This window comes from Streptopelia decaocto, assembly GCF_964273445.1.
Source record: "Streptopelia decaocto genome assembly, chromosome: 1".
Classification (NCBI taxonomy): domain Eukaryota; kingdom Metazoa; phylum Chordata; class Aves; order Columbiformes; family Columbidae; genus Streptopelia; species Streptopelia decaocto.
Window position 1 is genome coordinate 14,204,479 of NC_138663.1, and position 22,401 is coordinate 14,226,879.

At 39.9% G+C, this 22,401-nt stretch overlaps 1 protein-coding gene across 2 annotated transcripts in view; it reads right to left on the reverse strand.

Moving 5' to 3' along the window:
* Positions 1–22,401, reverse strand: part of RELN (reelin) — a 287,210-nt gene that overhangs the window by 45,949 nt on the left and 218,860 nt on the right. For both annotated transcript variants that reach the window (XM_082063244.1, XM_082063243.1), the window contains exons 27-39: positions 21,866–22,066; positions 19,502–19,737; positions 17,305–17,462; positions 16,188–16,395; positions 10,564–10,640; positions 8,907–9,065; positions 6,755–6,943; positions 6,259–6,532; positions 4,724–4,864; positions 4,450–4,627; positions 2,900–2,984; positions 1,632–1,814; positions 54–225 (exon numbers count right to left, since the gene is read on the reverse strand). In XM_082063244.1, coding sequence (XP_081919370.1) covers positions 54–225; positions 1,632–1,814; positions 2,900–2,984; positions 4,450–4,627; positions 4,724–4,864; positions 6,259–6,532; positions 6,755–6,943; positions 8,907–9,065; positions 10,564–10,640; positions 16,188–16,395; positions 17,305–17,462; positions 19,502–19,737; positions 21,866–22,066 — 2,261 coding nt within the window. The remainder of the gene's footprint in view (positions 1–53; positions 226–1,631; positions 1,815–2,899; positions 2,985–4,449; positions 4,628–4,723; positions 4,865–6,258; positions 6,533–6,754; positions 6,944–8,906; positions 9,066–10,563; positions 10,641–16,187; positions 16,396–17,304; positions 17,463–19,501; positions 19,738–21,865; positions 22,067–22,401) is intronic.

Genomic DNA, 22,401 nt, shown 5'->3' on the forward strand with positions numbered 1-22,401 from the left:
ACTCAGTTTATTCCACAGTCACTTTTTTCCTAATTTATTGCTGATATGCTTACGGAGCTCCTTTAGATGAATATGGGCAATAAAGCCCAATGTTTCCACCAGGATAGAAAAACCAGTTGTCCTCTTTGGGACCAAAGTCAAATGTATCCAAAAGGATCATGGGATTCTTTAGGTTATTCCCATCAATAATGAAGTCATCAATAATCCAGATTTCTTCTTTTTTGCCTACAAAGAAAAGGGGAATATTCCTATTAAGACCTGATACTCCTGTTATTAGAAAGCAGAATAGTAGCCAGTATTTATGGATTACATTGAGAAGAGGGTGCTAAAGGTGCAACTTCACTGTTTTCATTTTCCATGTAAATGGTCCCTGTACTGCTCTGCAATCTGATCCTACAGAATTAACTTCTATTCCTCTAAAATTTACAGAAGTTACAGCGAACTGAAGAGTGAAAAACCTGTGCTGATCAAGTATCTTCTGTTTAAATTACATTTGCTTAGGGACTCTAACATCAATGTATTCTTTAATTACGAATCATCTAAATGAGCAGTTGCTGTAGAGCCCAAACAGCCTAAAAGGATGATTTAATTCTACACCTTTTTCCTTGCACTTAGCAGCCTGTGTTTGCCTGCCAGGAGCATTTTGAGTGACAAGGAAACTCTGAGTGACCTTCTCTTCAATGGATTATGAATTCAAATGTGTTGCAAAATTGATGCTTTCAAACTGGAGAGGAAGGAGCACATTGCCAGATCTCTTGTGTAATGTTTTTTCATCTATCTAAAAACCTTGATCAGAGAAAGTTAAGTGGCTTCTTTTAGAAGAAATTCCTGCTTAAGAATAATGTCTGGATGAAAAGTTAAGTGTTTTAGGCAGGACCCATCAGAAGAGTGAACTGGAACTGGATTCTTAAGACCAGATTTGAATTTGTTTTTTATTAGAGGTGTGCTAGGCATTTGCCAGCATGGAATAAATCTTTGCTGTATCACTGTGCCTAAATGATCACTGGAATTCTTTAGAGCCCTTAATGTCAGGCCCTGGTAAGAGATGTGCTCAGAGTAAGTGAGAGCAGAGGAGAGCTTTCTTCAGCTGGCACATCTGTGATGAGGAGTGACCTGAGTTCCTCTTGGGGTTTTGTACAGTCCCTTACAATTTAATCAAAAGATTAACTGCTCACTACATACTCTTTCTAAATGGGTTTTTAATGCCCAGTTAATTCTGAGCAAGGTAGGCCCAGTTCCCATTTACACTTGTGACACTTTTGTATAATTGCAGCATTGTAATGGGGCCTCAGTGTAAACTGGAATCAGATGCATTAAAAATAATGAGAAGAACCCGAGTGAAGTGAACTTTATCCATGTTGCTTGATCTCCCAGCCACCCCAGGACCAAAGCTGATATTCTTCTGCACACAGCCAAGGGGTATTAGGTTAAGGTCCTTTCACTTAAAAGAATACAGCAGCTTTGTAAGAACAGTAAACATAATGCTGTGATAATTTTAATTGAAAAATTTGAAATATTAGGAAACAAGATTTATTGTTGAGTTATTCTCCTTGAGTTCAAAAATCTAGCCTCTTACAGGTGATGAGCCGTGCAAGCGTGGACCTGGAGTCCCGCGGATGTCTGTTCCTTACCGTTGTTGTAGGGTTGCCAGAGCCTGAACCGCGTTGCATTGCTTTGGGCTGTGTAGGGCAGAGGAACGTTAATAAAGAGGACATCCGTAGTCTGTGTGAAGTAAAACTCATCTATCAGGTGCCAAGTGATGCCACCGTTGACAGAATATTGCAGGAGGATGGAATGAGACCTCTCGGGGGTGCCTGGAGCAGAGAGGACATGCATTTATGTTCATTATAATATGGTTTTAAAAAGCACTAGCTCAAGAATGCTTCTTCGAGTGTAAATAAAATTAGGTTACTTTGACATGTATTACAGAGTATGGGCTTGCTTTAACAACGTAAACTCTTGAGAGGTTATATGTGTATTATACATGTACATCTTCCTGTGCTTTCACTTGCTTGTCTATCTGCAAAATGCTAATGAATTAGGGGCTATATTTACATTGCTGTTCATTGTATGTACTGTCACAATTAATTTACTTGGATGAGGAACTATCTCAATGTTAGAATTTTTTAGATTAGAACAAACCAGCTCTTTCTAACACAGACATGTTTCAGTAATTCAGTATTTATCTGCTTGTTCCCAGGTACCAGACATTATCATCACCATCTGTACCACCTGCAGATAAAGACACAGTCCTTACCCTCACAAATTTATAGTCCATGGCTCCAACTGCAGACACTGATATGAGCATATTCATCCCCAGAAATCATATAACTGATGTAAAGTGCTGAGGGTCTTTATTAGCATGTTTTAACAACACGCTACAACAACAACAACAATGAAATATTCTGTGCTTTAACCTGGGACTAAAAATCAGCGTTGGAATTGAGAGTAAAATTTACATTTTCTGACTACCAGTTCCTCCTTTTTTTTCACTTAAAGCTTTAAAGATTCAATAAAGGCTCTATACAGATCTCTGTATTAACATATGCTGATTAGAGCCCAGCACTTGCACTTGATGCTGGTTACCCTGCACAAGCTCAGTCCCAGGTGGATTTTCAGCCTGTACCTGACTTGCTGACGAGGAAAATCAGTGTCTGAGCGACAGTATTTCTGAGCTGAGTTCTCACTTGAATTTGCTGTCTCTGCTCCCTTCATAGTGTGGCACAGTGATGGCATGTTCCTGCCCTTGGAGTGAGTTTTTGGGCACACGCCATCACTGTACATATTATGTACCATCATGTACACTGAATTTGAAACTATAAACCCGTATTCTTTTCTGTGATGCTACTCTGTATGAATAAAGCTAGAGGAAGTGATAGGAAATAAACAGTGATCTTACCTTTGGTAATAAATTTAAATGAAAACTGGATGTAGACGGTATTAGTGCAATCTAGATCTCTTGAAACAAGCATTCTCAGTCCTTCCTGTGAACACAGAATATATGGTGTGAATCTTAATTCCCATTATCAAAGATGTCATGCAGCTTACTATTGTCTGGATGTTGTCTGTTACTGACTGCCAGTGGCTGCAAGAGAGGCAGTTCTCTGTCCTACGCCTTCTCCCAGGCAGAAAATGGGGACAGTGATGGCCCTGGCAAAGTGAGCCATAGTAGTGGAATGGGCTAGGTATGGGTGTGTGTCACCGCCAGAGGTACAGCTACATGATCAGGTACAAACAAAGGTTCGGCTCATTCAGTTCATGCTCTGAACCACTGGAATATGATCCGATCTGCAAGCACTGACTTACTCAGACTTGAGTCCAAGCTAGTATACTCATTTTTTGGGAAAATTGTATAGTAGCTAAGCACCCTAATTTCCAGGCAGGCAGACTCCTCTCTAGGACCTCTTTTCTGTGCCTCAAGAAATATTTTGTACAAATATTCTCTTCTGGGGAAACCTCTTGCCTTAGAGCAGTAAGGGAAGGGAGCAGACAGGAAACCTCATAGTGACTCCTAAGGTCCTGTTCATCTCTATAGATGAGCTCAATGTTGTGTGAATCCTGGGGCCAGAGCTGGTCCCGGTTCTGCAGAGATCTGGCAAACCATCTCTCAGAGCTTCCCTTTTTCTCAGACCCATTCCCCCAGGGGAACAACCTGCAGGAACAATCAATCCAAGTTTTAGACAATTTGCATCCTGTGACTTGTGATTTAAATGGTCTAAAGAGGTTGAACTGGAGTCAAGGTTTTGCAAAGACATATTTCTAAAGAGATTTCTGCAACAAACATTATTAAACTTTGCTTTTTTGAGGCACCTGAATTCACAGTGTCAAACGAAGACTCATGTGTGAGCTTAAAATTTGTGTGCTTATGTGAACAAAAGTCTTTATGTGTTTTGTTGAAGAACTGAGATGTTCAGAAAATATGCTTCCTGGCATTTTTTTAATCTGTAATTAACAAAAAAAAAATCTGTAAAGAGCTAGAAAGCTTCAAAATGTCAGAATTAAGTAAAACACAGGCTAACTACATTAAACATTGACTACACAGACAACACTGCTGACTAATTTGTGTTATTCAAATTACTCAAAAGTCAATCAGGGGATTTCAAGACACAAACCCAATTGATTGTAATGTGTACCATATTTCCAAATCACTCACTTGGCCTCAAGAGTCTCAGCCATAGATTTCATTATTTTCCTTTGGTCGTTAAGGAAGAATTTAAACCACAAATGAAAACAATAGTCAATGAACAGATGAAACCCATTTGTTCATAAAAAACAACTGCAACAAACATGGTGCATATTTAGGGCAGGAAAAGCCAAAAAAAAATAAAATGTCAAATTCTAGCCTAAAGACTTTGACATAAATGTATGGCGGGAAATAACAAACATTTACTTTCTGATTTTAACTTTACTGGTTTTAATTCAATTTTTTCAATGAAAGTAATCTCTGACCCCTTTAAAAATGAGAGCTGTTCCAGACTTGATGGTGTCACCATTCAGGTTTCCCCTCTCAGCACCGTAAACCTCAGGCCAAAGGTCTGGATGCAAGTTACCATTGAAATCATCCTTCAGGACAGATGGCAGAGGAATGACAGGGACACAGTATGGACCACCAAAGCCTCTGTCACACCTAGCAACAAATTGGAAGGAAAAGGTGTTATCCATCTGGCCTAGATGAAAACACAACTTCATTTCTCTGAAGCAGGTTTAGCAGGTTGCTACTTACATACAACGACCTGCATCACAGATGCCGTGGCCTGAGCACATCCAGGGGCACCCTGTAGCCAGGACCACGTTATCAATAGCCCAAGAATCAACACCAGAAGCATAGTTGTACTGAATCCATCTGAACCGTGTTCTGGGAGAGCTGGAAAAAACAGAATAAATGTATTTCAGGCTTCAAAATGTCTGCTCCACAAAGTGCTAAATATTAAAGAAGCTTCCATAGACTTCAGGAGAAGAAAAGCAAAATAATAACCATGACTGTCTGTATTTGGAAAAGATTAGTATTCCAGTTGAACCTGGAAGTTTTAATTTCTCAGGTTAGTTTTGAGACTCTAAAGGGTGGTGCTCAAAGTGAAAACCAAGAAAGTCAACATTGCTGTGACTCTTGCTGGTCAGCAATAGTAGTTGAGCAGAAACTATTAGCTACATCAACATTCAACAGCTCCATGTGTTGGTAGCAGAGTTAAGACAATACAATTGCTTCAGTTCATTTATACTGTCGTGTAAAGAAAAAATGATTACATATGTTTGTACATAAATGTATAACAGTGTATGACTATATGTACACACAGGCACATGCATGCACACTCCTGTAACTGCTGACTGCCTTGTCATCCTCAGATGAGGAAAGTATTTTGGAAAAAATCTGTCAAGATGCCACAGTTTAGTTCATCTTGGCTTTGTTCAAGTAGGAAATGTGCTGTGGAGCTGATACTGGAACAATACACAGCGAATGCACTCAGACTGGCAGGATCAGGGTATCATTATATGTGTGAAGAGTATTTTTTGGAAGAAGATGCGTGTTCCTTTGAAGAGAACTATGGAATTAGAAACCAAGATGTGAACCCCAATGCCAGCTTATTTACTGTATGTTCATCTTTATCACTGTATTTTCTGGATGGTAAAATTTACAGAGGTAATGCATAGGTTGCTTTGAAGAATTACAGAACTATTCAGAATAATGGTAAGCAATATTATTATAATCATCTGTTATTTCTAAACTAGAGCGTGGTTTTATTCAGAGAGACGGGTGCCAGCATATCTGCCACATCCATTTACAACAATGTGATATCACGAGGAGGCTGGCAGAACTCTCCTCCTGGTCAAAAGGGTGGAGGTGGCACATCTAGTAACATGTGTTTTGACTTGCTGAATGCCATGACTAACATGCCTAATGGCTGGATGACAACTTACATGCAATGACAGAAAATACTTTTATATGAAAGGGTGGGTCAAGGCATCAATTCTTGCTTCTTATTGGGTAAATGTTAGAAAAGCTTGCTTTAGCATTCTGGTTCTTACTGTCACAGATTATAGGCAAGACTTAAGAATTCACTCATCCAAAGTTGTTACTTCCTTAAGTTCACATTATATCTGATGAAATATTTCAAAGTGATATTTAAAATTCTGATGGCGTGACCACACACATTTAATAATTTAAAAGACATGCAGAAAATTCCCAAGCTGGGGGATGTTTACTCAAATTAGATCAGCAAAATCTATAGCATGCTAAACAGCCAGAAGAGCAGTGCTCACTTGGTGGCGGGTGGGAGGTAGACCGTAATTCTCTTCCAGTTTTGGAACCTTTCTGAAGTGTAGATGGAGCTCTCAGTGTAGTGCTGACAGCCAATGGTCGGAGGGACACACTCCTCTGTCACCAGGTGCCAGTCTCTCCCGTTGTTCAAAGAATACTGCAGGTGAATGCTATGGGAATTGCTGTATGGCTTGCTGCAACCCATGCTCAGTTCAAATTGCAAGAAAGTGGAGGCTGATACATGGAAGTCCCAAGTCTCAGCATAGCGAGGTTTTCCTAAGAGAAGAGAACAAAAGAAAAAAAATATACCTTGTGCATATGCTTTCAGTACTGTAGTTCAAATTTGTTATCTGTATTTTCACCTTTTTTCAGTATTCTCTTCCCTGCAGATTATGACATACTTGAATTTGTGCATACCTCCTATCTTGTAAGAACTTGACCCATACATCATTTTTAAAATAGGCACATACACATGCAGCAATGTTTGGTGACACATACCAATGTTTTCACTGAACATCAGAGCTGTATCCATAGACAGGCAGTCGATGTCTACTTGACCTCCTTGTATTCTGTACCAGCTTGCTTGTAAATCCACGGTTCCATCAAATTTATCCTGGAAGCCAGTCTGAGAGCTGTCATTCATCCCTATAAGGACATCATCCAAAGCCCACTGAGCTGAATGCTTCCCTATAAAAAGCAAAACGGGCAGGTTAGTGGAGTCCTTGGTAGTTATTTTTTATGCTCACATCCTGTGTTCATCCAGTGAGCAGTGTTCAGTCACGTAGACTGAGCACTGTTAAACAAGACTAAAACATGGCTCAAGGATGAGTCTGGACTCTAGAGTATGTATCTATTTCAGATAAACACAGGTATTTCCTGCTTCATTCCTCAAGCTTCAGTGCTTTTGTCATCAGATGCTCTCCCTGTGTCTGAAGGAGACACACCCTAAGCTTCTAGATTGGGGATTTTCATTTTATGGCTCACAACTTCCCTGCCAGTCTCCACAGATAACCTGGAATGTCTTCTGTCTAGTTCCCAAAGTATCTATTGTATGGAAGAGAATAGTACACAGAGAAAAATGCTGAAGGCTCTTGATATAGATGATATTCATAGAGTGCTCTTCACCTTCTCCTTCCTGGAAACCTCTCTTCTCTTGCTCTCCAGCCTACAGGCATGTCAGTTCAACATCATCTCCAGCCTTCATTTCAATTCGCCTTTCTACTGGCATGCTGAAAACGCCATCTTGCTGTACAGTCACTGCCTTCACAGAAGAAGGAAAGTCTTCACAATAAATTATGAACTCACAGCAATGTGCCAGGACTTTTGTCTTGCCACTGTGAGGAACGTAGGTCAGAGCTGATATGGCCACTCTGCACTGAATTATAGCAGACTGAGGACAATCTATGAAGGAGATAATATCTGTAATGAGGAGTCGCTGTCGCCTATGGGCACTGGTATGGAAGATGGTATTTCCAGCTCCAGTCATAAATTCTCACTCTTACTGGGAGCCACAGGACTGCCCTCAGGTGGTGTTAGAGTGACTGCTCTCAGCAAGGACAGATGTCACCCAGGTGTGCCCAGAGCAAGCAACCATGGGCAGGACACAGGTAGGGAGCAACAGGTCTGACATTGCACCACTCGCCAGTGCAAGCAATCGTGGCAGAACAATGATCTGGGGTGTACCAGTTGCTGCCCAGCATTTTTCCCAAATGAACTGGCTTCTTAACTAAATCACATCCCTCTTGCCTTGTCTACTCTCTTGCCTAGTGAGGACAATTAACTCCAGCACATACATTGTAAGAAAATGGGTGAATAAAAATCAGCCATCAAAATGATAAATGATATCCAAGAAGCTGCATGCCATAATTGCCTGAGTGTAGGCTGTGTGCTTTTCTCCCCGGGGAATTGCTGTTAAAATGCACTTCGCCATATTTCTGAACATCACCTTATATTTCCTGCAGGGATTCAAGAGCTGCTGCCTTGCACAGAGGCGAGACACTTCATCAAGACACTTTTAATAGTGGTAACATGCTCCTGTGCAAGGTGGGAGCTCTTATAGTGCCTGTAGGTATCAGCACCAGGGTTTTACTTTCAGCTGAGGATGTGGGATGTGGCTGAGCAGGCTTTGGAGGTGAAGCAGAAGGCAGGGGAGCAGGGTGCTGGGACACCAGAAATAGCAGGGGATGTGGGTCCTGTTTTGAAGTTTGGAGATATTAAAATAGTGAGATGGGATCCACCAGGTAGGCAGATTCTGAGCCAAGTTATGCCTCCTCTTCCAAAACAGAGAAGAAGTGAGATAAAATGTGTAAGCCATTTTGCATCCCAGGTCACTCTATACTCAGGTAAATCCGCTGATCTTATTTAGACTTTTCTGTGTAATATTCTTTTCTCATCCCCTTTGTTATCTCTCAGCATCTTTGTTTCAAATTTAGCTCTTAAACAATTTTACTCCTAAGCCCACTATTTTGCTTGGTGCTATAAAAGAAAATCATGACTGCAGCATGACTGGGGAAACCTACAGCACCCACACTCTTCACCATGCTGTATTTTTGGTAAGCTGAGGTTTCTGCAGAACATCTCCATACTGAGAAGCATTGCCATGCAGGTTGTGTAAATCTGCTTAATGAATTTTTAGGATGGCGTTCCTTACCGTGTTGTGGCTGCCACCAGCGGAAAGCGGTGGCGGGCGTTTTGGCCTCCCGAGGTAAGTCTATGGAAACAACCTGTGGTTCCAGGTATGACATGAAGTCCAGTTCTCTCAGCAAATGCCAGGTGATCCCATTATCATTTGTGTATTGAACGACAAGCCCTGTGTTTAGAATTAAGGAAGGCAGTTAGTCTGACTGTACAGAGCAAAGAAGGGCAACTCTTCAGCCTGTACTCGGGAGCTGCCAACCCTGTCCAGTGCACGGCACTTTTGGTGTCTCCCTTACCCTATTAGCATCTCCTGCTCCAGGAACATTTTGTGGATAAAGTCTTTCTGCAAAGGTGACATGAACTCACCAGATACCACATGTTATCTTGCTTCTCTTCACCAAACTCAAAGGATCAAATCTTTTATCAATACAACCTCAGTGAAACTAGTGATTGTACCATTGAAACTTTAGGAAAAATGTGATTTTCTTAATATAGTCAGTGTTTATTTCATATTGGGTATCCTTGCAGTTTATGTGGGATACTAAGTTGTAATTCTGATAGTTGTGCTCCCAATATGGATAGTTCACACTGCTCATGCTGCTTGCACAAGCTCACAGAATCGTAACATTTAGATGATCTTAAATAGTCTTCAGATCTTACACAAAGTGTAGCAAATACTAGGACATAGCAGAGTTATGAAGTAACTTAAGAGCTCATCACAGGGAATAATACAAGAAAGAAACACTAATGTATATTTCTTCTCTTAAAACTCTTTTATACTGGAGTAAATTAAAAGAAAATGGATTTTCTTGTGTCTTACTGGTCCAAATGAGAATCAAGCCCTGAGGTTTCAGCCTATGCTGAAAGGTGACAGTTCTGAGTCAGTGTCAATGTAAGTGCCATGCATCAGGAAACAGTCCACTGATGGTAAATGATTTATGCTGAGAGAAAAACGAGGTTTGCTCATCTACCAGATGTCAGTGATCTGTCTTCATACAACTAGGCAACTTTACATGGGAAATCTGCTTCCGAAACTCTGACGGTCCTTCTCAAATGCAAATACCAGCCCCCTACCCCCAAAACTCTAAAGCATGCGAGTAAAATAAGAGGGAACACAGCTGGGAGAGATGAATTTCTTTAGTCTAAATATATTTACAGCTGTGGCTTTTTGATTTTGCATTCCAAGTAAATCATGCATGAGATTGGTTGGAAGGCAAACTTCTATTAGATCCACTGGTGCAGTTGAGAAGCTGAACAAGTTTTCAGGAACACAACTCTTCTTCACATCAGAAATGGAAATTGCCCACTTTAGCCTGAACATGAATTTTATTTCTTTTGTTTCAGATCTGGAGAAAGTCCTGTGTACTTATAAATTTACCTTTTTTCCACAAGAAAAGATATTACACCTCTTGTAAATAGTCTTAAACCATCACAGCTGCAACAAAGTTACTCTTGCTGATGGATCACTATTAGGTTCGGTGGAGATAAGTTTGAATACAAAGGCAGAACAAAAGTAAATAGTTTTCTGCAATGTTTACAGAAACTGAAGAGATAATCTATTTATATTAAAAATAAAACAATCTTTTTGATTTTGTTAAGGCAGTAAAAGGCAAAAACATTGTGGAAGACCCAAAATACAAAAAGCTTATTATAAGGAAAAGAGGCTTTACCTTCATTCCTGGCTCTTGGTCTGTTGCAGGAGTTACCAATTGTCTTGCTTCCAATTTGTACATAAAATTGAACTAGCCTGTTCAAAAAAATCAGGGTAGAAGAGAAGTGTAATTATCATCTGATAGCACAAGATCAGTCAGGATAATTCACCTTTCTTAACTGATGTGGCATTTTTAGTTAGGTCATTATTCCAGGCTTATTGATCAGGTAATGTTCCCAGTGAAATCAAGCATTGCCATAAGAAACCATGGAGGACCCAAGACAGAAGAAAGTGATGTGGTTTATTGATCTTGTGTCTCATAAATGTTTGCTGGACTGAGTAGCAGATTTTAGCAGTTCTTTATTTTACACAAATACGCAAAAACTCCAAAGCAGGCAAATATGTTCCTTATGTCAGATCCTACCTTGACCTCTTTTACCTGAAAATTGGTTTAAGCTTTAAAATACAATATTATAGTTTTAATAAAATTATTCTATCCTCCCTAAACCACCAATCCATTTTTGGTCCTTAAATTCTTGATGTAAACAATTTTCAGTGAAAAGATTTCATGAGACATTTTGTGAATTAGACCCTTTGATTTTGAACCTATACATTTTGATTTCATCGAACATCCCCTTGTTCTCATGTAATGAGATGGGGAAAAAAATGTTCTTGATCTACCTTTCTGCAACCTTCAGTGTAGTCAGTGCTTTTATCACTTCCCTATCTTCTCCTCCTCCTTTCTGTGGTAAACCATGGCAGTCTTTTCATCTGTTGCTCCGCACGAAAGTTTTCCCATGTCCTTGTTTTTTCCCATAAGCTTTTTCTGCAAACATTCTAAAGCTGCAACATCCCTTTGAGACAATGCCACTGGTTTTATTGACAGAACTTTGGCTAAGCCTGGAACATGCCTATCTAGCTATATTTGAATTAATAGTCATCCCATCCTTTTGTTCCAAAATATGGTAAATGTTTTTCCCAATCTACAGTGATGTTCTAATGCCCTTGCTGAACTTATATTTTAAATTGTGACTTTGTGATATCAGAGTAGTTTACATTTCCTCTTAGATATGTACTATTGTGATATATAACAGCAATTTGTTTTAATTAATGTCCTGCAGCTCACTTACCAAATTCGAATGCATGTCTCTGACATTTATCTGACCCTTACCTGGTTACAACCAATGTAAAGAGCATTGAGATAATGATAATGCCACTGCCCCCTCACCTACGCCTTCTTCACAGGTTGTCTGCATTGCATACCCAAAACAGCTCCTGAACCAAGCAGGGAACCTGGACTTGTCCCCACACTGAGCTTTTGCGTGCTGAATGCTGGTGATGCCGTTCTCCTCCTTGTTTCCTAGCCAGTTTTTGATGCCTGCCTGTTACGTTATGACTATTGGAGTACGTGCTTACGTGATGTTTTTGGGAAGCAACTCCTTGTCCCTTGTGCTGGAAGTGTCCTTATGAAGCACATAGGGAAGGATGAGGTCATTGACAAGCAGAGGTTTTTGGGGAAAAAAAGAGAATACAAATTTAAAGGAAACCAGGCTTCATTAATTCTACTGCTTGTAGATAACCTCTTTATTTTAAATACTAAGTTTCAAGGTGAATTTGTGTCTCTGTGTGAAGAGAAAAGGCTTGATTTGTCACCCAAATAATTCCCCACCAGGATAACTCTTTTCACTTTAGGGGATTTGGTCCTAATTTGTAGTGACATCAGTAAGATCACAAACAAGCCAGAGCCAGTATGATGCAGATAGGACTCCAGTTTCCCCTCACACACTGCATCATACACAATATCATGATCCTCTTCCAATTCAAAAACCAGCTGTACTCTGATTCTGTTAAAGAAATTGGTATCTCCTACTTGAGATGTTTTATATACCTATAGGGACTAGGACAAGCCAGAACATACTCATCAGTCTTATTCATAATACAACCCCATAGATAGCTCAAGAACAGACAGGCTGACAGTATTATGTTATTTAGCCAGGTAGGTCTTATTGTTTGCTGCAGCTCTGTTGTCAGTATTCAGGCAATAAAACACTAGACAGTGGTCTCAAAGGTGAAAAGATTTACAGTTCTATGATGCGACACTCTTTTATGTCTGCCAAATGTAAAGATCAGTAAAAAGCAGAAACAAAAGACAAAAAAACACCCTTTCTGCAGAAGGGTGAATCAGCCCATCTGATCTGCAAACTCTTGACCCAGCACAGCTCTCTGGGATGGTTGCACAGTCATTAGCAACAGAGTCTGTAACGCAGACAGGAGCCAAGTCAGCTAACAAGCCAGATGTCACCGCTTGGAAAAAATAAATATATTCTGTGATTTTTATCTGGCTGCCAGGTAGGCACTGTGTGCAAATGCTCTCACTGAACAGATAGTGAAGAGTGTCATAAGGGATAGACCATCAAAACGGGAGGCAGTAGCTCATCACTAACCAAAATGCATCCAAGTATCGTGTTGTCAGTCAGGAGGATGGAAATATTGCTGGTGAAATTGTGCCTTTGGAGCACTGGGCCATGCAAAAGGGAAGGGATGGAGAGACTCCAGGGGGTTTCTGAAGCGTAGGGCAAAAAATGGTCTGGGTGAAATGAATTTTGACAGTTACAACTCTCTCAGTGCTACAGGACATTCTGCTAATGTGTGTGAAAAAAAGTGCAGTCCATCATATAAAGGAATAGGGAGACAATAGGGCAAACAAAGCTAAAATTATGATAGAACTTAATATACATGCTAAACATAGAGTGCTGGTTTGCAATCATGGTCTTCAGGGAACAAGCTTTAGTTTTAAATGCTCTTAGCATGAAACCTGAGCTCAGCAGTGCCCTGTTGGGCTGTTTCCCTGAGGAACACTGTGCACCTCAGGCTGGCAAATCTCAACCCCTCTGGAGCAGAGCGAGCCAGGAGCACCGAGCCCCCATGGACCCCACTCCTCTGGGAAAAGAAGGGTGAGGGGGAAAAGGGTCTCTGTCCTTCTTACAAAAAAGAACAAAAATCCTTCACATCCCTTACATAAAATTTACACTTCACATTCAAAAAGCTATAACTGAAGCGAGATGATAGGGAATAAGCTTGGGTAGATCTGTGGGAATTCAGAATGAAAATAAAACTTTAATGTCTTGCAATAGTTTTCAATTTTTTGCTCTTCCATGCCTGATTTAATGAAACAAGATCTTAAAAGGTCTGGGAAAACACTATTAACCTGAAAAATAAGAAGCTTAAAAATCTACTGCAGGAGTGTCAGCCTTCCTATTCACACTCTCAATCCACATATCTAATGGTATGTCTTTCAAGGCATATTTTCCTGCTGTTTACTTGGTAACCAAAACACTCCAACCAAAAAACCCCCCACACAAATAAAAGATAACTGTGCAGGGGCTAAGATGACCCCTAATAAGATAACTAAATCCTATGGAAAGCACGACTGAATGCAAAAAGTAATATCAAAATGGGAAAAAGTGCTTCCTTCTAATCGCCTCTTTCAAGTGACATTAATTTTAGCTCCAATAACAGAAAAAAATTATAGTTGAAGGAATTATCTTTTTATGGCATGGGTCTTTTAGTTAAGCCTTCACATTCTCACAAACTTCATCTGCATTTGCTTCTAGGAAAAAATGACCCAGTTAGTGTTACCAATGGTCTCAAACATCTAAGTGTGATGCACCTGTTCTAAGCAAGATGTTGAAAAAGTGAATGCTTAAATCTTACATGATCAACCCAGATTCCCTTATAATTAGTGACAAAAATACCTGCTTCCAGAAAACATACCACTGGCTTTAACTATCTCTATTTTAGGATGAGTTGCATTGTCCTTTTGAAGTAGCAATTTCTTTCATTTGAGCATAAAAGCAGCCTGGGGTATCTGCTGTCATCCAATGAGTCCATGTTCTAGTCAGGCTACATGACATGGATCCTACCCCTGAGCACAGGTGTGGCTGAAGGAACTGAAAAATCGATACAAGTCCCATTTGTGTTTGAGATGACCGCTGCTTTTGTTCTGTCTAGCAAACAGCCCAAGGATGTGGTGTCAAACTTGTCTTGTTCAAGGAAGTTAAGCTTCTCACTGTGATGCTTATAAAAAAATTCGATGCCTGTTTATTTTGACAGAATGATCAGTCTCAGCAGAAGAGCAGCTCAATTAGCAAACGTGTTCAGAAGAGGGATCTTAGTTGCTCTTATCAGGTGTCCCTCTGGCCATTTACATTCTTGGGGCAGTTTTTGAGTCATCAGACAACCATGTTCTCAGGCAAAACAGAAATAGTGGTAGATTTAGAAAATCAAGAAAGAACATTGCTCAGTATTTTCAAACTTCTTTTGGCTTTTGAAGTGGTTCAAACTCTGTAAAAATGGAAAGCTATAAATATGAATATCTGGCATTAAAAATGGTTTCAAAGTAATCTTAAAGCTAAAGAAAATTCTTTTCTTTTATAAAAAAAGATTTCTCAGGGAAAGAAGGAGTAACTCAAAAAATCCATTTGAACATAGACTTCTTGATGATGCGGCTACTCCCAATATTATGCTTCACAGGATTAAAGACATGAAATTTAAAAAGACGGTGGAACAGAAGAGAAGTGCTAAGATCTTCTCAGAGTTCCAATGCGAACATGTACTTGTCCAAAGTGTATTTGTCAAACAATTAATTAATTATTAAGCAATATACATAATTATGTAAATAATTCCCGTGTTTGTCAGACACGCAGGGGACGGAGGAAAGGCAGCTGGTGCTATGCTGGGGAGCAGCTAAGGATGTCCCCAAAACCACAGCACCTGTACTGCCCCAAGGAGCACCACGTGTCTGAGCTGGAGGGTGGCAGCAGTAACTGGTGGCCAATCTTTGCCAATTGATCACACAAATTAAATAAGCCAGCAAATCACAGCATTACTTACTTCTGGATGAAAAATTGTCATGAGAAATACTTTTTATGAAGCTAATTGATATAACTGTAGGGTGGGCAAGTTTTCAGGTGCATTATCCCTCATGAGACTGGACAAAGCAGCAGCAAACTCCAGGCTAAATAATGGTTAGAATTAACAGCCCTTTGTTTATCCTAATTGCATTAATCAATTAGACAATTTGAGAGAGAAAGGGTAATTGCTACCAGCAGAGCAGGATTTGGTGGTAACAAGGAGAGAGGTGAAGGCTTGTTAACCTTTGACTATTCAGAAACAATTCACATTCCATTTTTTTTGCACTTCTGGCAAACGGACTAATTCAGAACATCTGGCAAGTAAACAAGAGCTCATTGCTACACCACTGGTGTGCCTGCAGTTCAATGCAGACAGCGGAAAGGGAGTTTTTCTGTCCAGCTACAGGCAGACTCCTAGGTTTTGTGCAGTCTCAAGACCACATCTTCTGCCTGTCCATTTAGAATACAATGCAAACCATCTCCTCAGAAAGATAAACAGTTAGCATTAACTATGCTGTTATTCCATTTCATTTCTAACCCAAGTTTTCCATCTCAAGAAAATGATGTAGTACACCAGAATGAACAAAAGAGTAATTTCTCTGGCTTTAAGATTTCTTATACAAATTTTGATTACCAGAAGAACATTTCACACCTACTCACATCTACACTTGTAATAGCAGAGACAACATGAATACACAGACAATTGTGAGAAGCAGAACTGAGGATCGACCTGATATTTGTGGTATCCAGGGGAACAGTCCTCGCCTCCCTTTTGCCAGGTCCATTGAAGTACAGAGATTTTCCATCGCTGAGCACACCACAGCCTGTCCCAACCTGACCTCCTGTTATCTTGTACCAGAGAGGGCTTAGCTTCCTCTCAAACCTGTCGAACATCTCACTGTGATTAGGCACATTAGACACACAGGTTCCATGTGATGCTTCAAGAAAGAAAAAAATATAGGAGATATTTTGATGAAACTGCTGAAGCAATAAAGGTCAGATACAGTACACTGGCAGACAGTTCTGTTGCATCCACATGTGAGAAAGTACCAAGCTTTTCTAAAAAAATGCCCTGATGACAGGATGTACCTTTTCGTGTCCTCTTTATAAATTTTTGTAGGCAGAATAATCCTTCTTTCTCTAAACTCCAAGATGGCTTATTTCACTAGATGAAAAACAGCCACACTTTGTGTTGATAAGGCATTTTATGTAAACAGAAAAATAGTATCCTTTTATTTTGTTTTAAACAAATAGTACAAATGATGTTAGCTTATTGCTTTGTCGGTACAGAGGGTTGAAAAGAGTGCAGTGTGCAACTGGTTGTGTCAATCACTGTTATTCTTTTTGTGTGTGCGTGTATGTGTATGTGTGTGTGTGTGTGTGTGTTTCAGCATAAAAGCCCCTGAAACCACAAGTGAGCAGAATTTTCCACAGAACGGCTTGTCAGAACATATGTTCCCTCCTGGTCCCATGCCATCTGATGGCCAGGGGACTCAAAACCAGCAGCAATTCTTTAGAAGATGATCCAAAGGCTTTTAAACAGACTTTTTAGTTTATAATATTTTGTTTTGTTTTCTCTTTTATCACTCGTCCCTTCCCCATTCCTACAGATGGTGGTGTTCAAAGATTGTGGTTGCCAGAAATATCACTGTTGTCCACTGCCTTCAGCTACTCTATTTGGCCTGTGCTGAATTTTATTTAACAAAATGAAAAGATTCTTGCTGGCGGCCCATAAAATTTATGTCATCATATATTTTTCCAGAATACTGGAGAGGAAAATCAAGATGCTAGATTTACAGCTTTAACTCGGCCAGTGCTTGCTGTAATCCCACCTAAAAAGGTCTTACCTGTGTAGCCCAGGTCACAGAAGCAGACCCCCGAGACGCAGTCCCCATGACCGCTGCAGTAATTGGGGCAAGGCTCAGAAATGTAAACGCCGTCTAAGCCGAAGGGAGGCACGCTCTTGTGGGAGCTGCTCTCCTGGATCCAGCGGAATCGAGTCTTACTGTAGAGAAAAAACAGCAAAAGGCACAATATTACTATTCCCAGCTTCAATACCCACTGCGTATTTTATGTGCTCTTTGTTTGTAAGGAGGTTTTGCTAAATTAGTCTTTTGTGAATAAGATGCAAATAGATGCCTAGAAAGTATTTCTGACATCCTACATTTTGTGCATATTCACCTACGGATATTTTTTTTTTTTTAATGTATTTTGGCTTCTTTGGGCCATATCCACCAGTGTGATGCAAAGAACAGATAGATGGTCTTGTGAACAAGAGTGAATGATTAGATGTGACTCTGAAGATGTCTTTCACTCCTCAGTTCAACTCGAACTACTGATTACATTTTGAAATCCCAGAACTCCATTTCTTATGGTACTTATGAAAATAACTCAGTAATGGCAGTGATGCAGACTTTATTACAGGATCATCTAATTCTGAGCAGAAAGCTTTCAAGTAATTTGGATACAAGAAAAATCATCCACTTTACAAAAATAATGACAAATAATGAGTCCGACAGGACACGTAAACAGAAATACAAAATTTTTGTTCTTGGATGATAACATGAAATTCCTGGAAAACAGTGATCTAATCCTCAGCTTGTATAACTGAAACTGCTCTGGGGACGTCGGTGAGTCTACACTAAGTTACTCCAGCTGACTCATGGCACAGGAAATTTGTTCAAGAAAAAATACTTTGGCTTTTAACTTTCAGTCTTTAACTTTTAGTCAAATCATTTTATAGGAGCACTAGGTGAGGGAATCAATTTAACATCTCATTGCTAATCCAACGGATTAAATAAAATCCTCCTTGTAATAAACGTATTGCTTTTTTTTCTGCTATGCACTGAGATTTGGCAGGTAGGCGATCATTGTGCTAGTGCTTTGTACCAACTGATCACACCGGATGCTCTCCACAGAACCCATGAACCATGATTTCCAAAGTGACCCACAATGCTGAGACCCTCATTGTATTTGCAATACTTACATTTTTGATGTTTAGCATGAGCTTCTTATTCCTGATCACATTACTGAACATAATGCCAAACAGATTGCTGCTATTGATTCTGCACTGCTTGTTTTGGGTAAATCAAATTAGCTGGTGTCAGATCTGTGCAATTTGGCACCTGTTTTTATTGGCTAATTAATGAAGAAAAGACAAACTTGTTACGGTACATGTTGCTATTTCAGCTCCTTGCAGCAAAGGCTCCCCTCCCACACAATTTGCCACATACTCAATATCAGTGCTGGGGCTGGATGATGAGAAGCCCGTGGCAGGAGGATGGAGCCAAAATCCAGGGGCAGCACTGGAGTGGCTGCCAGGGGCAGAGAGGCAGGAGGCACCAGGGGAACAGCCAGGGGACAGCCAGGGGCTGGGGGCGCTTGGTGCAGGTAGCAAATCAGACCAGGGCAGTTTGTGGATGGTGTAAGAAAGTGAGCAAGGGGAGGGAGAAACTTCTGCCAATCCATGTAAGACTGAGAAAAGCCTCTGGATTTTATGGCTTATTTGTGACTTCGACCATCTGATGTTTTCTTGCTTGTGTTAACCCAATGCTGAGGTTGCATTCACAGATGAGGACACCCATCATCTCTCCCTCCTTTGACTTCGGATGTCCCGGCCCCCTTCAGTGACACAGCACATTACACAGCAGCTCAAATACCCTGGCAGGGTTTCTTTGCTCAGTGATGACTGTTTGTAAAATTAATCCTGTTGAAATGGCTTCTTTGATTCAAGAGACTTATCACTCTCATGCTGGTGCCTCTGACCTAACTCATATGCATAAAGACAGACAGCACCATGATGAAGAAATGGACATAAAATTAAAATGTTCTGGGTTCCTTTTTTGTTAGTTTGTAATTTAATTTTATGGACTTTTCTGGCACTTTTAAAATTGAAAGCTTCTTCCAGTATATTTTTCCTAGATCTACCAAATTTTAATATTGTTTTTATTTACATCTTGGAACTTTTTTTCCTCCTGTAACTTCAAAGAAGAGGTAGCTAACTCAAGGGTACCAGTGGCATCGGTGGCTTACAATGGACAGTACCTGGCTGCAAGCGACCTGGGGATAACAATAGTAATTCTTGTCCAATCCTCAAAGTCTCCTGTGTGATATATGGTTGGCTCGCTCAGCTCCCGGGAGCTTCCCTCACATCCCTTTGTGCCCGGAGATGCAGGGTAGCAGCCCTCCTTCACGAGCGACCAGAAGAGCCCAGCATCGTGCGAGTACTGAAGCAGAACGGGAGCAGAGCTGCTGTACTGGTTGGTGCAACCGATGTTCAGCTGCAAAAAAGCAGAGCAATAGATATGATCTGAAGAAACCTGCACTGTTATTGATATTTATTGGCTGCAAGCTACCTGCGACTTCGGTTTGGGAGGCTTGGGACTCTGAACGCTTGCTCTGAACCCTGCTGGCAAACAGTGACTGATGCTTAGGGTCTGTTTTGTACATAAATAAGACATTTCTCATTAAAAATTCCCACTATCCCTTCATTAAAATTACTGGGTTGAGCACACTGAAACGTGAAAAGAACTTTTTGAAGGTCCCGGTGCATTACAGGCCACAAACAGCAAACTGTACCCTGGCACCTTCGTGCCTGGGAGGAGCAGGAAGAGCTGTGTCCTCTGAGATCGACCCCATCTGCAGTTCACCCAATGTGCCCAGGGGATCAGCCTGATTTGCAGGTGTCCCCTGTTTTGGGCCATGAGCCCTGACCACAGCCTCATCATTGACATGGCAGGAATGATGTCTGGGAGCTGCTGGTGCTGTTTGGGTCCCCAGAATAAAACAGAATTGGATGAAGTAGAAAAATGCATATTAAAATGTGAAATGAGAATTTAACAAAGACAAAAATCAACTGCTTGATTTGAAGTTTTCAGCTTCATTTTTCAAGCTATCAGAGAAATATTAGTTTTCATTATTTTATTGCAGAAATTCTACTTGAGCTGTAGAATGTAAAATGTAAAACAAAATCATTCATGTAAAATGAAATAATTTTGACAAATTACTGTCTTTGAGTTTATCAATGCAAAATTATTCCAGGCAGCTATTTAAAATGGAAATTTGATGAACTCAGGAAAGCATTTCACCATATGTTTAACATTAAAGCATGCAAATAGAACTTACACACTTATGTGCTGGCCAGTTTAAAAGCTCTCCGAAAAAGACAGGATTATAAATTCAGGTCTTAAATAACAGACTTTATAAAAAACTCCCTGTTCTCTGATACATATTGTTAATGCTTTGTATATTTATGCTACGTTGCCAAGGCTTTCAGAAATGGAAGGTGTAGTTAATATTTTTAAGTATTGCTTTTTTAGACTAAGCCATTTTTCAATTGCTGTTCGTCAACCAACCAACAGAAAGGATACTTAACCACTGAAGTGGTCAAGAGGTAAACAGCATCTTTTACAGGATAAAAAAGGTATTTATATATTGAAGTATTTTTGGTTTTTAGACACTTTAAGATATAAAACTAGGAGGACTACTCAGAAATTGTACTGCAACCTCTCAATTTCTATAGCATTTCATTAGCATAACTTTTAGATGAAATGAGATTATTTTACAAATCCCATTATTTCTAACTACCTTTTCTATTTATAGAACTGTGGGAAATATATTTGAAAAGCTGCCTGTAAACATCTGATCTCTTTAATAATTCCACTTGTAAATTATTCAGTGTCTGTATCCACCAATTATGTAAGGACCATGTATTTGTGGTGAGCTCATTAAAATTGCATTGCAACCAACCTCCAGAATTCACCAATGGGATTTCATTATAAACTCAATAAAATTTTGATTAGGGTTCAGAAACAAGAGCTTGTCAAAGCAAATACACTTTCTTTGGAGCCTATATTCTGGTGTATTGTCAGATCACTGAAATTTTTGTAAGCCCTTTAGAGAAGAGAATGCTAATTGGAGCCTATATTCATTGACACAATGAAAGTAAATTATAAGAAAAAAACCACACTGGAGTACAGAGCAGCTTATAAGTCCTTAAATAGTATTAAATACAAAAAATGTACACAAATTGCATCAGAGCTTTTGTAGTCATAGAGCCCCAGACGGGATAAATCCTTTTTCCCTTGACAGTGCACTAGCATTTCCTAGTACTGACTTGAATATAATGACAGTCACTTCAATCCACTTCTGAAACATGTTGATGAACAACAAGCTTTAAAACTTCTCCGGAAGGGTAAAACAGCAATCCTGCACCAAGGTTTTGGCTATGCTTTTAGAAAGCAGTGTGATATTTTATGCTGTATGAATTCATACTTGTGCTTTTCACATCTGTTTATGCAATTATATAATTTATCACCTTGTTCTGAACTGTGGCCCAGTGACATCTTGAAAGTATTGACTAAGGGCAGTTTTACTGATATTCTGCAGGGATTTATGTTTAAGGAATACCTTGAACTGTAAGACATATCCAGGCTTCAGAGTTAAGTCTCGAGTCACTGCAAACCGGTCACCATCTGATTTACCAAAGAGCATGGCGGAGGGGGTGGCAGAGCAGAAACTTTCATTTTTGGCCATCCCTTCATTGGCCAGCATTAACCATACACTCAGCTGGTTCATGGGGTAATCGAATGCTGGCTTTTCATAAAAGTTCTGTGAGAAATGAAAAGAAAAGCAACAATAAGTACTATCACCTTGCAGTGTGACTTCAGATTAATTTCCAAAACTATAAATTTTCAAATGTTGCAATTCGCATTTTCTGTAATTTTCCAAAAATTGTAATTTCCAAGATTTCTGTCTTGACTTTTTGAGGAGAAACATAATTACATACTCTATTGTTAGAGTGAGATAAGGACTCAGCAAAACCAGTCGATTCAATGTGAATCACGCTAAGCCATTTATTACAGAAACAAGTCTCCTTATATACGTAACTATATTATAATCACGCGTCCACGCTCCAAGCATGGATTCATTAAATGAGTATCGTG